This window comes from Podarcis erhardii, assembly GCF_964252035.2.
Source record: "Podarcis erhardii genome assembly, chromosome: 11".
NCBI classification, from domain to species: Eukaryota; Metazoa; Chordata; class Lepidosauria; order Squamata; family Lacertidae; genus Podarcis; species Podarcis erhardii.
In genome coordinates, this window is record NC_138501.1 from 23,870,267 (window position 1) to 23,886,285 (window position 16,019).

The following is a 16,019-nucleotide window of genomic DNA, read 5'->3' on the forward strand; positions in this document are numbered from 1 at the left end:
CCTTCAGAGCACGTTGCCCAGAAAGGTGGCCTACAAATATTTAAAACTGTATGCCTGACCAAATACCCCAGCACAAAATCCTATTGATTTCAGAGACTTTTCATTTTTAGGAAACTTCCTGGGTGCTCCCGCTCCCTCCGAAATAAAGAAAAGCAGTAATAAAATCTTTAAAAGCAATACATTCAGAAGCTGAAAATTGCTATGGTGTGTCAATAGCGACAGGAAAAGGCCTTACTTTATTTGTAAGCAAAAGTGTGAAAGGCACAGAAGAAAAACAGTTGGGGACTCAGATCCCCTTCACACACTGATGTAAGAAGCTTTGCTAGGAAGAACAGAAGAAATCCCATCAGGATCCCATCAGGATTTCGGACTCTCCCATCCCTAACCTGGGGATGGCCAAGGACTGAAGCTGAGACCTGCTGCACACAAACCAGACTCTGCCCTTCCCCATACACACCATAAAGTCCCCCCACCCACCCAAGCCATGTTACAAACCCAACCTTTGTTGGGTTTGCCTGAGCCGGAGGAGTCCTTTGCCCAGCAAGCTTCCCGGGGTGAAATGAAAAGGAGAAGGCTACAACCCAGCAAGCTTTGGGCTCCTACAGGAAGGCCAACAGAAATACCATTTTTTAAAACAGCATGACAGCTGACAAGACAGAGGCATCTTGCAGAAAACAAAACAGGAGCAGCAAGCCTCATCCAGTTGCACCACTGGAGCAAAGAAAAGAAAAAGTGAGAATTCCAGCCGCGCAAACAGATCCGCATTCAAAGTTCAGCCGCTGGGAAGAAGGGAAAGCGACGACTTTTCACCGAGATCGCCTCGCCTTCTCCTCCCAAAATCCTTCAACGCCAGCTGCAGATTAGGAGAGCCCAGGCGCACTCTTTCCTGCGTCGCGAAGGAGGAGGAGGCGGCGGCGGCGAGGAGAAGAGAAGAGAAACCTGATCTCGGCGCTGACTTAGTAAACACCCGGGCAGGGAGGGAGCGGTGCCAATCAAACTCACCCAGACACGGCAGCCCCCTCCCCCGCTCCGTCGAGCGGGGCCAGCTCCGCGCCCCCGCCTTGCTGGGGAGAGAAGGCTCGCAGACTTGCTTTTTAAAAGCAGAGACCGCGGAAAGGAGAGGAGGAGGAGGAGGAGGGAGAAGCCTTCGCGTGTGTGTCAGATTCCTCGGGGCTGCAAAACAAGCGTTTTGGCACAAGCGGCTCCCACTTGCAAGAGCAGCCTCGGAACACCACGCGCCTTCAGCAAGGAGCCGTCCGCCCCGCCTGCGACGCTCCAGGTGGGTCGCGCAAAAACTTCAGATTCCTCTACACACACATACGCGCGCGCGCACGATCTCGGGCTTTCCACTTGCTCCCGAGGAAGTGAACACCGGATCTTGGCAGCCCAGCTCGCCCACCAAACGTCCCGTTAAAAAAAGAAATAAAGGGAACCCCCAAACCAACAACTCGCGAACAAACACGTCTCACTACACAGCTCCGCAGCCGTCGGGGCGTCGCTTCCCGCTCCATCCCGGCCCGTTTTCTCGGGGGTTTCCACCCCCACCCCCGCCCAAAGAGGGGCCCAGGCGGTACCTGTGTGTAGGAGCAGCCCCAGGCTGAAAAGGACGAGGAGGGCAGGCGGGGGGCGGCGCTGCTGCTGCTGCTGCTCAGCCCTGGCGGCGTTGGCGGCGGCGATGGCGCAGAGAGGGGCCGCTCTCCCCATGCCCGTCCATGCAGCTCGACGGGACTCCAACGGTGGGGCGGCGGCGGCGGCGGCGATGGGGCTGCTGCATGAGCAGGCGATCGGGCCTCCGCGCTTCCTCTTCTTCCTCCTTCGGATCAACCCCACGGCGGAAAGAGGCCGCCAGGCCACACGGGAGCAGAGGCGGAGGCCAGCGAGGGCGGCATCGCGGAGAGGCGGCGGTTGGTTGGAGGAAGGGAGGAGGAGGAAGAGGGGAGAAAGAAGAGAGAGACAAAGCGGGTGAGCGGAAAGCCACCGAGCAGCCCCGGAGATGGTCGGCCCCGTCCTCACGCCGAGCGGAGCGAAACCTGGCAGCAGAAAAGCAGACCGACACCCTTCCCACTGGAAGCAATCTCGGCTCTGCACACACACTCACACCAGGCTCGCCCGCCCGCCCCACTCCTCCCGGCGCGCTCCCATTGGCTCCGAGAGCCCGTTCAGCCAAACAAAGGCAACCCTCATAGGAGGCCGGAACTTACCTCCTCCTCCTCCTTCTCCCTCCTCCACCTAACTAAACCAATTTCTGGAGTAGATTTTTCTTCTTCTTCTCCAAGGAGCCTGTACTACTGCTTAGGTGTTTACTGTTTGCAATGGCTGGCTGTCGGTATTATTATTTTTGCTCTGGCCAATTGCACAAAACAAAAGCGGAAAGCAGGCTGCAGATTTAGTGCAGAGTCTCCTTACACTAGGAGGGAAACGACCCGCCTGGAAGAGACTTTTTTGTTTTTACTGCGGAGCCCTCACACTCCAGTGATTCCCACCCCCTCGCTGCCGGGAAGTCTGCGCCTTTACGCACCACCCCCGGGCCGCGTCTCCTTCCTCCCAGCGCACACATTCCTGCCGAGACTATACTAGAGATCCGGCCGGTGAGCGCTGGCTTGATGTAATCTAAGCTGTTCTTTCGAGGGGAGGGGGTCCCCCCCACGTGATTCAACTTTTTTTTTCTTTTTAAGCGGCCAATCACGTTCCCGGCCCAGCGCAGCCCCGTACTCTTAACACTGGAACGTTGACTAGGCAAACCTTCCAAATTAGAATCCTGGAACAAGGTTGAAGGCTGCTTGTTTTCAGCAACACGTTTGGAAAGTAGGGGTGGGGTTTGCCCGTAGGATTCTGCCTGAAGTGGTCGAGAGAGCGCTGTGTCTTCTCCCCAGGAGAGATTCAGCTTCAAGTTAAATTTCCTGTTAACTTTTTGTGTCCTCGATTTAGCAGCGAAGTTATTTGTTAGACGGGGAAAGTGGGGCATACGACTTCCTTAGGCATCTCTAAAGAAAGGGCGGGATTTTAATGTTGCCATCCTAAGCAAGCATGCTGTGAAATTAGTCATCATTAGGACTGAGGCGTCCTCCAATTGGTCACTTCCAGTTCTCATTTTAAAAGGGTGTTGTTTTGTTTGAACTGGTATAATTAATCCGTAACAACCACCCTTCTCTAGTGAATTGTAAAGAACAACAAGAAGACCGGAAGCTCCACTTATATATTATCATGCGGGGGGGGGGATCTATAATTAGCAACCTGCCTATTCTTAGCTCGAGTGTATTTTCTAGAAAGAAAGATCGGGAGAGAGAGGACTACACCCACCCACCCACACACCCAAGCAATTGGTGTACGGTTGGTGCATTAAAGCGGCTTAAGCGAAACAGGGCAATTTAAAGGGCAACTAATCCGCGTTACGCTACCTTGACTAAGCATCTATAGAATAATCACTTATTGGCAGGAGGGCAGCTCTTATTGAAATAGTTTATGGATTGTGATGTAAACGTTAGCAGCACTGATCTCGTACTGAGCTGCTGCTCCTTCTGTCTCTCCCCTATCCAGAGGCTGAAGGCAGTGTACTAAATTGCTGCCAGGCACGCGGACAAGGAGTCTGCCGGAGAGGGGCGGGATATACACAACGTGGAAGCGAGGAGGGGGGTGTCTAACAGCATCCAGTTTCCTTATCTGTAAGTGTGAAGTGGAATCTAATCTTCACGAATTGCTTTAACACTTGAATACACTTTCCTTTTCAACAGCTCGCACGCATATCTCCTTGGGGCAGTCAGAAGGGCTCCTTTTTTAAAATTAACCCTCTTTCCTCCAACCTGGATAGAGGCTATTTCTTGGAAGAATTGTTATGCAAAAATGAGAGGCCTGGAATTGAGCCAGAGGAAATGTTGAAGGTCCTACTTTAACCTAATCCTGAATTCATTTAGGCAAGAACTTGCTATTAGTTGCAGCCACAGCATCCCTGTACCCTCACTGGGTTCAAAGGGAGTGACTCTCTAGCAAGGGCACAAGGGCCTCCTTAAACAGGTGCCCTCAGCCCCCAAAATAGGAAGTCCCACCAAGGTCACAAAAACTAACTTGAAATACCACCATAATTCTAAAACCTTTGGAATGATTTGAGGGAGTGTTTGAGGTTTCACCTATAAACAACAGTATAGTCACATATTTCAAGCAAGCAAGCCAGGCAATTTATTTTGCAATTGTTTTAACCGATGCTGCTCCTGTGCCTTTGGCAAAAGTCTGAACTGCACAAGTTGAGCAGATGAAGTCCCCCAACCCCCCATGGATTATATCCATGTCAATAAGAAAATGCAAACCTACCTATACAGGCAGGGAGTCGTGAACAGTGGTGGCTGGTTCATTGGGGCAAGTGGGGCAGTGCCTTGCCAACCAGCCCCCACCTGCCCACCTTATTTCTCACGACTAGTGCAGTGAATAGTGGGAGAACCCAACAACTTCTTCCTTAGTCCCAGAGTTGCCCTTGTATAATTTAGCAGGAAAGAGGATCACAGAATCATAGAGTTGGAAGAGACCACAGGGGCCATCGAGTCCAACCCCCTGCCAAGCAGGAAACACCATCAGAGCGCTCCTGACATATGGTTGTCAAGCCTCTGCTTAAAGACCTCCAAAGAAGGAGACTCCACCACACTCCTTGGCAGCAAATTCCACTGTCGAACAGCTCTTACTGTCAGGAAGTTCTTCCTAATGTTTAGGTGGAATCTTCTTTCTTATAGTTTGGATCCATTGCTCCGTGTCCGGATGATGGGGAAACTAAAATTAGTTGACTCTGTCTGTAACTGGCTCAAGCACCACCTACTGTTTGGGATTCCCTGCATTCTGCCCCTCCAATCTCAATGGGCACCAACCATCTCTGTTCACACAAACATGGGCCAACAGTCAACACTCAGGTGGTTTATATAACAGCTGGTGGTCTAGCAAGATCTGAAGCAGGGATGGGAAACCTCCACATAACATTGGACTACAGTTCAGCTCCCATTAACCCTGACCGTTTTCTCTGCTGACTGGGTCTGTTGGTAACTGAAGTCTGACAACATCTAGTGGACCACAAGTTCCAGATCCCTAATCTAGTTTTGAGGACAGTACACACTGCACATCCATCAAGTTATAATGACTAGCAAAAGTGGCTTTTGAGATGCATGAACTCCCAGAGAGAACCTGTTGTTTCAGTACTTTACCACTTATGTGGAAGTAAGCTCAATTGAACCCAGGACTTCCTTCCTAAGTAAATATGTACCAAACTGTACTAAGCAGTGTGTATTTAATTACTGCCTCAAAACCAGGTGCTTCTCAACCAAGTCATCACATTCGTTGGATACATTTGTGAGGCAAAGTAAACCACTTAAGGTGTACAAATTTCTAGTATCACCATAAAATCTTATAAAACCACTGTGTGATTTTAGCTAGTTTACAGCCCATCTGTTTCATTCCAAGTCCCACAGACTTCAGTAGAACTGAGTCTGCACATCTACTTTTGAGTCATTCAGTGACATACTTCTGAGAAAATATGCATAGGATTGCACTTTGCCTAAATAGTAAAATATCTGTTTTGCCAGAGATCCACAAACCATTTGTCTCTGGTAATTTTATTAAACAATAAAGAGACACTGGTCACAACTTGTGCTATACCTCCACCTGCATTAAGACAATTATGGATTTCTAAAGTATGACCACTGGAAGAGTGGGGGCCCTGCCCTCTTTAAAGCTCTGCTAACTGCTGTAACCTGTACTAGATTCAGATCAGGGTATATATAGAAAATAGTTCAAAGTCAGAAGTAATCCAACCCATAAATGAATTGAAGTTGGCAAAAATCAATATGTTAACTTATATAAGTATATAAAATGCAAGTGTGTTTTTTTCAGAGCAGTTGACTCTTCAGCATAGATTACAGGAAGACCATCACTGAATGCAGAAAATTATTTTTTTAAAAAAGAACGCTGGAGGAAAAGGCTCTCTCTGCTCTCGTTCTACTGCATGGCAGCCCTTCACACTGTAGAGGGCGCTCTTGAGTTATTGTAAACACGCAGGTCATGAAATGTTACAGCTTTCATTAAAAGAAGCTACATTTCACCAAAGGGGGTTTGATTGTTCAGTTGTAGAGACGCTGGGAAATGATGCTTTTCAGTTGCATCTTTTGCAATGATATAAATGCCACTGTTAAGAGATGTGCTACATATACATTCTCTTTATTTATTTATGAAATATGCTGATGCCAACATAATACCCCTGAATTAGAAAGGTTACTTCCCCCGCTTTAAAAAAGAAAAAGAAAAAAGATGCCCATTAATGACATCTTATTTAGATCTGTTGTGACCAAAAAGTTTGGTTTTTGAAGTGCTGGCATGTGTTTGCAAAGTTCCAACAAAACCATCAACTGGAAATGAACCACTGAGCAGTTCAGTTTCTCCTTATGCTGACAGAGGACCCCCTTAAGTTTGGACCACATGTGTTCCACATGTTACCAGCTGCAATGTTGTGCATCATCCCCCGACCATGTTCCTATGGCAGGAGCCTTTTGAAGGAAATGCCCTGGTCACCTTGACTGCTAACTTACTAGTTTGCCCTACTTAATTCAGTGTGACTTAGTTTCGACCCTGAATATGGCTACTCAGAAGAATGTGTGTGTGTGTTTTAAGACAAGGATGTGGAACCTGCGGCCTTCCAGATGTTACTGGACTCCAACTCCCATCAGCCTCAACCAACATGGCCAATGGTCAGGGATGATAGGAGTTGGCCTCCATTTGAGGGCGTCTCCATCCCTTGAATAAGGCCGGGACTTTGAGAAAGCAAGAAAACGCTGCCATCCACTGGCAGAGGGAGAGGAGTGCGGGGGGAGCGCACCGCCCCCGGCAGCACGATCCTGGTGGGGTGCCATCATGGCTCCCCCCCCCGCCGCCGCCCACACTGGGTGCCACGCCCCCGCAGACAGCATGCCATGCCCCCAGGACGTGCATCACGCCCCTGCGGTTGGCACGTCACGCCCCCTGGGATGTGCGCCAGCCACACCCCCGCCTGCTCTCTGCCCCCCCCCCAGTGCTCCGCCACTGCTGCCATCAACAGGATAGATCCACGCACGGCTTTAGCTTAAATCCACACAAAGCATCAGAGCACTTTAGACTCCTCCTAAATCCATTAAATTGTAACAAGAACACTCGGGTTTTTTACCTCTCATCCTTAACTGCCTTACTTGATGGAAGTCAAATGGCAAGAGCCCTGAGCACCATAATCTTGTTTATTTGCAAGTTTATTGGCAAGTACACCTCAGATGTACTTACAAGTAAAGAAGCATTAAGGTCCCAGTTTTGAGCACTTTTCCTTGGGAACAGATTCCCTTGAAAGCAGAGGTATTTAGATAAAGTATCTAGGGGTGAAACCTTTCCACCTGAAAGTGCCTTGCAGCCACTGACACCTTCCTGGTTTGCCCAGCTAGGCTGGGAGACCCGATATGAATGAACGCCTAACTGGGGATCCAGTCAGCTTTCCTTCACACTTAGGATCCAGCAGTTACTGTCCAGGAAGGAGGCATCAACATGTAAACAGAAAACCCGAGGGAAGGGGAAAGTGAAACTGAAGGATCGTGTAGCTGGTCATGTGTCAAGCATATGCTGGGAACGTTAGTGAAAGAAACTGTGGCTTCTCCTTCAAACAGCACTAGTCCCCAGAAGGGACGTGAGCAGCTTGAACTGCCCCCCTGTGGATGCGATTTCCGTTTGCAGAACTGTTTTGCCAGCACACCATTCTGAATCCTGGAAACTTGGTGGATAGGGTCTGTGTGTGGACAGATTCAGTCCGCAGGGGGTTAGTTGTAAAACTCGAACCCAGAACTCCCATTCCAGCTCCCTCCATTGCTTCTCTCCTCCGGCCATCTGGGGAAGTCTGGGCACAAACGCGCGCGCCCGCGCGCACCCACCACGGAGCGCTTAATAAATCCGCTTCGGGGGAAGAAGAAGAAAAAATACTTGGCTACTTACATCATCTTTAACCCTTGCGGCGCCGAGCGAACCGAGGGGGTCGTCAAACCTGCATCTCCGAGGATGGGACGCCGGGTAGTTCAGGACCTGATCGGCAGCGAAAACAAAAACAGCAATCGTAAATAAATAAAAAAACAATCAAGATAGCGGCGAGACGGTCCCTCTTCCCGGGGCCGGGGGAAAGAGGCTTTCTGCTCGAGCCAGGCTGGAAGAAAGTGATGCGATCGTGCGGGGGGAGTTGTTGTTTTTTGCAGCGCCGAACTGCAAAAATGCAGAGTAGCAGGTGCAAAAAGCATTTGGGAGCCGCTGGCCAGAGAGCAGGGGAAGCAATTTGCTTCCTGCCCATTTATCTCAGGAAACCAGCACGCTCGTCCCTCCGAAACAAAGTTTAACCTCTTGCTTTCCAGCAAGGAAGACAGAGCCCTTTCATGTGTTTTTCAAGCTCTTTGCTTTCCTAAAAACAAGGGTTATTAAGGCTGTCAGGAAGATGGGGGGTGGAGGGGGGGCTCCCCGCACTTTCTTTTTTTAAGGTAGGGTCCGACATGGCGATTAGCTGCCCTGAAATTGATAAGGACACATCAGACGCAACTTACTCCGCGAAGCTCAGTTAGTTCCTGGCTTGGTGCTCCCTTCCTTCCAGTGTCAAGTGCGGGCAAAACCAGTTTCCCTCCCAGTTTGGTGAAACCGCGGAAATGGGCACGCTTGATTTGGAAGAAAGATACCTCAGAAAACTCTTAGAGTCCCAGAACTGTAGAGTTGGAAGGGACCACGAGGGTCATCTAGTCCAACCCCCTGCGATACAGGAATCTGTCGCCCAACGTGCGGCTCGAACTCACGACCCTAAGATTAAGATTCTCAGTGTCTCCCAAGTATATATACATGTTAGGATTTTACTTGCCAATTGACGGAGGATGTTACGGAACCAACCTCCCCCCCCCCCTTTTCAATGGAAGCCCATTGAAATCCTTGAGATTTCCTCCTTGCAAGGAAGGGTATTTTAGGAGTGGACTGTGGGATCACCACGCTCTGAAAATTCAAAGATCGCAGCCTGACGCTCCCGAGCCTATATTTCATTCCCAGGAAAACTGGATTTAAGGATAGCAAAAGCCTTGAGAATGACATTCCAGGGTAATGTACACGGGCAGCTTCCGAGGAAATCGCTTGAAAGCGAGGCAGTGTGGCATAGTGGTTAGAGGGCCAGACCAGGACTTCGGGTTTCACACTCGTGCGTTCAGCCACGAAGCTCGTTGGGTGGGCACTCTCTGCCTCTCTCAGCCGAGCCTACCTCTCAGGGTTGTTGTGAGGATAAAAACGGACAGGTGAGAACCAATGGGATGTGGTTGCTTCATTCTACGTAGCTAGCTGGCTGCTCTGACCCCCGCTGTCTTCCCCACAAGTACAAAAAAGAAAATTCCTCCAGCTGCTTTGGAAGGGGAGGGGGGTAATCTCAGTTACTGATAACAAAAGATCGCTGCTCCTTATTGTTACAGCAGGTGCCGGTTGTTCGACCCAGGCAGGCACTGGAGATCGCTGGTTATAAAGAGATCCTTTTGCAACGACGATCTGGTCACTCACTATAAAGAGATCCTTGTGTGGGCATGACCTAATCGCCCCAGTCGTCGAGATCCACCATCTCTTGACTGCTTACTGAGAAATCCCAATGTGTGCGCTGGGCTTGCTCCCGGGTAAAGTGCGTGGACAACACTAACGACCCCCCCCACACACACTTTGAAAGCAGTGTGGCTCAGGATCCGGCTGCGCGGCTCCTCGATCCCAAGCAGCTTTCTCTCCGAAGCCCTTCCCAGCCGCCGGATGAGGCTCAGACAGAGCCAGGCTGGCGCTCCGAGCCTCGCATGGACGGAGCACTTTTTCCCGCCGGCGCCTGCAAACTCCAGGTGTGAGGTTGGCCCGAGGCGAATTCCCTCCACAAGTGATTTCCCAGGTTCTATTTGGGGCGGGGGAGAGGCCGACCCCCCGGCGCGCAGGAGTGGGAGAGGCAGGGAAAGTCCATCTCCCCCTCCCTCCCTCCCCCGCGGGAAAAGAAACTCACCGCGAGCATCGCCTCGTCACTTGCATCGCTGACGCTCCCCGCGCTGCCAGCCAGCCAGCCAGCGAGGAGGTGCGGCTCCTCCGGGGTCTCCGGATCCGCCACCAGAAGCGCTCGCTCCGCTCCGGCCTCCTGCGCTCAATAGCGTTGACACAAAGGGAGGGAGGGAGAGACAGAGGAGGGAGGGAGGGAGAAGGCAGGCAGGCGACGAGGTGCCTTTAACGACAGCGCCACGGTCTCGCCGCAAACAAATGAGGGAGGCGAAGGTAGCGCTGCTCCCAGGCTCGGCTCCCAGTCCCAGCCTCTCGCTCGCTGCCCCCTCCCTTCGCGGAAACCGCTGGAATGTACCTGAACATCTGGACCATCAGCTGGCTGCCCCTCCTGGTCTCTGCCAAGAGACAGGAAGCGACTTTCTTGCCTACCTTTTGCAACTCACTCTTTCTTTACTCTGCTCACAGTGCCTGCCACTTTTTTCTTTTATTTTTAATCTCCAGGTTCCCTCTTTTATTTCCAGATGTTTCATTATCCCCACGCCTCCTGCATCCCTTCCCTTTCTGATTGCCAGTCAGAGCAGTTGTTATTATCTGTTGTTGTAGTAGTTCATTTCTGGAGCCGGATTGCATTTGGAATGAATGAATGAATAAGTAAACGATATTTCCCCAAGGCAGAATCAGAAGGAAAAGGAAAGTCCACGGTCCCTTTGTTAGCACAACACCATTGCTTAGGTAACTTTCCTGAATTCACTAGGGCTGTTGGAGTAAACTTTATTTTTTTATTTTTCAGAGAGCATCCTCACCCTCCGGGGAAAGTCAGGCAGAAACTTTGTCCTCCACACGCTCTTTGAATCAGAGGTCACTCCTGAATTTCACAGCAACTATTAGTTCTCCTGTGCCCCCTCTGGGACAAACAGAGAAATCAAGAAGTGAAGTTACAGTAAAAAATTTTTAAATAAAATCAACAATTAAAAGCAATTTCATATGTAAAAACAATTTTATGTATACAAGCAACAAAAACCATTCCATATGCTTAAAAGCATTTTCATATGTAAAAATAATTTTGAGATGGGTGCAGACTGGGTTAAAGAGCCCAGTTATCTTATTCCAGACTTGGCTTTGGTTTATTTATATACTTACACCTAAATGGCTTCCTCAATGCAGCTCACGTGGGGAATCTCAGTGGCCCTTCTTCCAGATATAGAATCATAGAATCATAGAAGAGTTGGAAGAGACCACAAGGGCCATCGAGTCCAACCCCCTGCCAAGCAGGAAAATATTAATCAGCCTTGGCACCCCCAGTGCAGCAGATTACCTAAGGGGCCAGATCACTCACCACTTCACCTGTGCCCTATCCCGAGACTTGCCAGCTACCAGCAGGCAAAGATTGGCAGCTGGATATGTGGAATAAGATGCCAGGCATGCACATTGTCCATAGGTCTCTTTACGGTCTGGAAGACAAAGCCGTAACATCTCTGAGACGTGATATAATAACTAGGAGTGGGATGGGAATGCCTTCCGCAACTTCTACAATTTCAACCACAGAGGTGTCAGGGAGGTGCAGAGTACTGTATCCTCGTCCTTATTTTGTGCATCATAGAAACTATAAGTCCTGGTGCTGTTGATCTTTCGTTTTCTTTCTTTCTTTCTTTCTTTCTTTCTTTCTTTCTTTCTTTCTTTCTTTCTTTTTCTTAGCAGGGGGCAAATGGGCATTATGAGCAGGATCCTGTATTCTAAGCATAGCTGTTAATTTTTCCCTTTTTTTGTGAGGAATCCTATTTGGAATAAGGGAATTTCCCTTTTAAAAAAGGGAAACATTGACAGCTATGATTCCAAGTCAAGTAAAGCTGAACTTTGGCAATAACTTGCACCCAGCTCCTTAATGTTTAACTAGTATTTCTCTCTTCGGCTTTGTGTTTTCATTTCAGTGAGTCCTCCTTTCCTCTCTGAATTGGAAAGCTAGTACTGTATCCAGGAATTCTCCTAACTGCCCCACTGCCTTGAAGTGTGTTAATTGGCTTGCCAACTTGAAGTATCCAGATTGCTGTACCAAATTATGCCTTAAGGCACCTTTGATACAACATGAAATCTGTAGTGCTCACCTGTGTTTCTGCCAGGGTTTCATAATCTTTATCAGCTGCATGGCAGGCAGACATTTAAGATCAGAAGCTCCCCATCACTTTACCATCTTGCTAGGAAAAGCTTCCCCAGTTGAATTTCTGGTTTGCTATTGTTCAAAGCAAATTGTCCCACTTTCAGGAAAAGGGCAAATCAGAGAAGGTTCCCGAACAACTAATACTTCTCCAGTTCTTCCCATGGTGCTCATGCTTTAGGTTGCCAAAACCACATTGGTGACACACGAGAAAGAAATACTGACAGACTCAGGGTAACCTCAAGGGATACACAAGCACAAGAAAACTAGGTGGGGGGAAAGAGCCCTAAAACAATCCCATGATAGCTCAGTGGCATGGAACACTGAGACTCTTGAATGGAGGGAGGAACTAGAGTGAAAAATATGGAAGAAAGAACCATCTCATTGTCTGGATAAGTTATTTGCTGTTTCATACAAAGAAGCTGTTTTTAAATGTTCCCAGGGTTGGAAGAAATGGCAGGCCATAGACATCCGTCGATAAATTTGATAAATTTAATATAGCTAGGATTGGACACAATTGTGTTCACCCCACCCTGAAAAATAGCAACACCAACTTATTTCTACCCCGCCCATCTGACTGGGTTGCCCCAGCCACTCTGGGCAGCTTGCAGCATTTATAAAAACTTAGTAAAATATTAGTAAAATGGAGGGAGGAAATGGAGAGAGACGGGAGGAATCCAGAAAAAACAATCTAATAAGAACTGAACATGCTCAGTAGGCAAATAATGTTGAATGACTGTTTAGTAGGCGGGCATGGAAAAGAAAACCAGAAGGAGTCAGATGGAGTGGAGTGGCTTTAGCAGAAGTACACCATGCTGCCACAGCTTGTACCTCAATTGTTGTTTCCTAATAAGGGGGGGGGGGAGGCATTGTCTTTTTTTATGAGCAGAAAGAGCCAAATTGACTAGCCGCATTTGATGGCTTTGTTCCTCATGGATGTGTCTAAGTCCCTCTTAAAGTCATTCACAGCAAAATCCTATAGCTTAACTCTGTACAGTGTAAATGAGGACTTCCTTTTTCAGGTCTGAGTCTCTCAGCATCTAGTTTCATTGGGTGACCCCAGAGTTCTAATATTCTGAGAGCAGGATGAAAAGTTCTCTTTTTCCACTATGCATAATTTTATATACCTCTGTCATCCCTTCCCCCCGCTTAACTAAAAAGCCCCAAGTAACCTATCCTTTGAGGGGAGTCACTCCAGTCCCTTGATCATTTTTGTCACCTACACCTTTTGCAGCTCTAAGACACCTTTTTGAGATGCAGTGACCCTAAATGCACACAGTATTCCAAGTGTGGTCACTTGTACCAGGGGGATGCAACCAAGATTGGGACTCCAGTGAGCAGGAAAAGGGTTCAGCCCATGCCACAATTAGGAGATTCTCTCCTAATGCAAAAAGCAGCTTAAGGGGATAAGGGAGGATTTTTATCTGGCCTGTGAGGGTCTTGATCTCAAAACATAGTGGTTACCGAAAGCAAAAACAGCCACATTAAATGCAACGACTCATTTATTGTGCAGTTTGGCTTTTAAAACAAACTTTTAATTAAGGCTCCAATCTTAACTTACTTCGATGCAAAACTGGTGGAAATCAGCTTAGTCAATATTTTTAGTGTTATGGTGCTCATGTTTTTGGAAGTTCAGTATGGGGGATGGAGCTTGCTTGCTCAGAATCTACTTTTTGACTTATTTCTCTCCCTCCCTGTATAACGTGGTGCCACCATAGGTTTTAACAGGATCGCTCTTAGAAGTTTTGAATATGCTAAAGCGGAATGCCATTTTTCAGCATCATTGGAAAGGCCTGTATCTTTATTGCTGGCGTGCCAGGAGTTTTCGTAAAAGTGGTTTAGTGCCTTTCAAAATGTTTCTGCCCCCTGATACAAAGGAGGTATAATTGGGGAGGGGGAGAGATGTCCTCTCAACAGGAGAGGAGGAGCTTCTGCCTTTTCAAGCAGAGCTGCTTGTTCAGTGTTCAAAGAAGAGAAGAGCCTGGGCAGGGAAGACAGCAGGAGAGGGGCTAGCAATGATCTTTTGGTCTTTGTCATGTGTGTATCCAGAGCCACTAGGGAGCCTAATAAAAGGCCTGAAACTCCAGGTTCAAAAATTGATCTGTTTGTAGGTCACTGAAGTTCTGCAGTTTGAGAAACCAGCAGTGATGGTGCTGTAAGAAAGGGTCCTAAAAATGCAACACCACATTTCTCAACCAGGCAACAGCATTTTAGCTCTTTGGGGCTTCAATAAATATACCAAATGCCCAGAAATGTATTAATACTTTTTTCTCATTCTAGGAATCAAGTATAGATCTCCTTATTTATCTGTGGAGCACAGTGCATAGACATAATTGTTGTATTTATCTCTTATAGTGATCTTTTATTTGATATTCTAATAAAACATAGTCAAATAATTGCCTGTGTTTCAATATTTTAATTCTCTGGTTCCATTTTCCTTTTAGAAGAAAACAAATCTCAGTATAATCTGTTGCGTTTATTGAGTTTATACTTTATTTCCCATGAAAAATAGTCCTAAAGTGATCAACATACATCCGAAGTAAAAAAAATAAAATGCAAATAAATAAATAACATTATTAAAAACAGATTTTATAGTGCAATAGCCTGCTACTGATGCTGCTCAAATGTCTGGGAAAACAAAAAAGCATTTTCTGGGTGCCAAAATTCATGATAATATGGGTACCAGGCAGTCTTCCCCGGGAACAGCATTCCTGAAAACATTGGTGGGGGGAGCATAGTATAGAGAGAGCCTGTTCTCTCACAGCCACCTTTAAGCCTTACTCAGATATGGCATGCAGGCAAGTGCCACATGGCCAGGGCAGATTTATATGGGGAAATGTGGTCTTTTAGGCATAGTGGTCTTAAAATTGTATATTCCATTGCAATATATTAAATAAATACATCCTCTGATGGAACCACTTTGGCAGAAGATGCTGTGCTGGTCACATGCTCACTGAGCTGAGATACTGTTGTTTAACAACCTGCTTCCTGCTCCCCCAAAGAACACCTTAATTACTGAAGGTACAGCTCAGAAAACCGTAACCATCATTAACATCCCATTCTCCCTTGAGTACATTTGGAATGACCATCTTTCCATAGTCCATAGGATGGTGTGTATGGCACACGCGTCCGAGTGACATCAGAAGATCAGACCAAATAAGAGCAAAGGCCTGTACTCCATTGTCAAGATGCGTGATTATCTTCCAGAAATAGGACAGCCATATCTGTTGTCTCTGATAAATCACTTGCAGGCCCAGTGGTGTTTATAAACGTAAAAAAAAATGGTTGTCGTGTATAGGTCACCAGACTTGAATCTCCCTAACCGAAAACTCACTGCAGCAAGAATCAGCAAAGCAGCAGCTTTGATTTTAAAAATCCTGAAGGCAACTTTGGTTGTTCCTCTCTTTCCTCTCCCTCCCCTCTCATAAGCGTAAAAGCTATCGTGTGCATGAAATAATGATGAGGAAGAGTTCAAAGCAATCCCAGGAAGCTTGCCTGTGAGGCTGTTTTGTCATGCTGTTCCAGCATCTTCCCCGTTCCCCTTCCTGTATCATGTCATGAATGAGGGTTCTTTCTTTCTTTCTTTCTTTCTTTCTTTCTTTCTTTCTTTCTTTCTTTCTTTCTTTCACTGGCTTGGGAAATGAGAGAACTCTAGTAAGGAGAAAACCGCTCTTCCCTTTCTCTCAAGGAAGATTAGGCAGCATGTCTAAGTACTTAGCTTGTTAGGATTAAAATAAACACAGTAATGAAATAAACACATTGTAATTCAGTCCAGAATTGGCCCCTTCAGTTCATCATCAACACAAGGGACCTTGGCTTTGGCAGCCATTCCTTGCCTGATTTTTGTCTGATT

At 47.6% G+C, this 16,019-nt stretch overlaps 1 protein-coding gene across 4 annotated transcripts in view; it reads right to left on the bottom strand.

The window, feature by feature from the left end:
* RGMB (repulsive guidance molecule BMP co-receptor b) overlaps window positions 1-10,158 on the bottom strand; it is a 49,674-nt gene extending 39,516 nt beyond the window's left edge. Inside the window, exons 1-3 of one of the 4 annotated variants that reach the window (XM_081880511.1) lie at window positions 10,025-10,158; window positions 7,975-8,061; window positions 1,575-1,813 (exon numbers count right to left, since the gene is read on the bottom strand). In XM_081880511.1, coding sequence (XP_081736637.1) covers window positions 1,575-1,813; window positions 7,975-7,979 — 244 coding nt within the window. In that variant the 5' untranslated portion in view covers window positions 7,980-8,061; window positions 10,025-10,158. Of the gene's footprint in view, window positions 1-1,574; window positions 1,814-7,974; window positions 8,300-8,567; window positions 8,586-9,259; window positions 10,002-10,024 lie in introns of those variants that run through there. The other 3 variants (XM_081880513.1, XM_081880514.1, XM_081880512.1) reach the window with 3 other exon arrangements.
* Window positions 10,159-16,019: the final 5,861 nt, after the last annotated feature.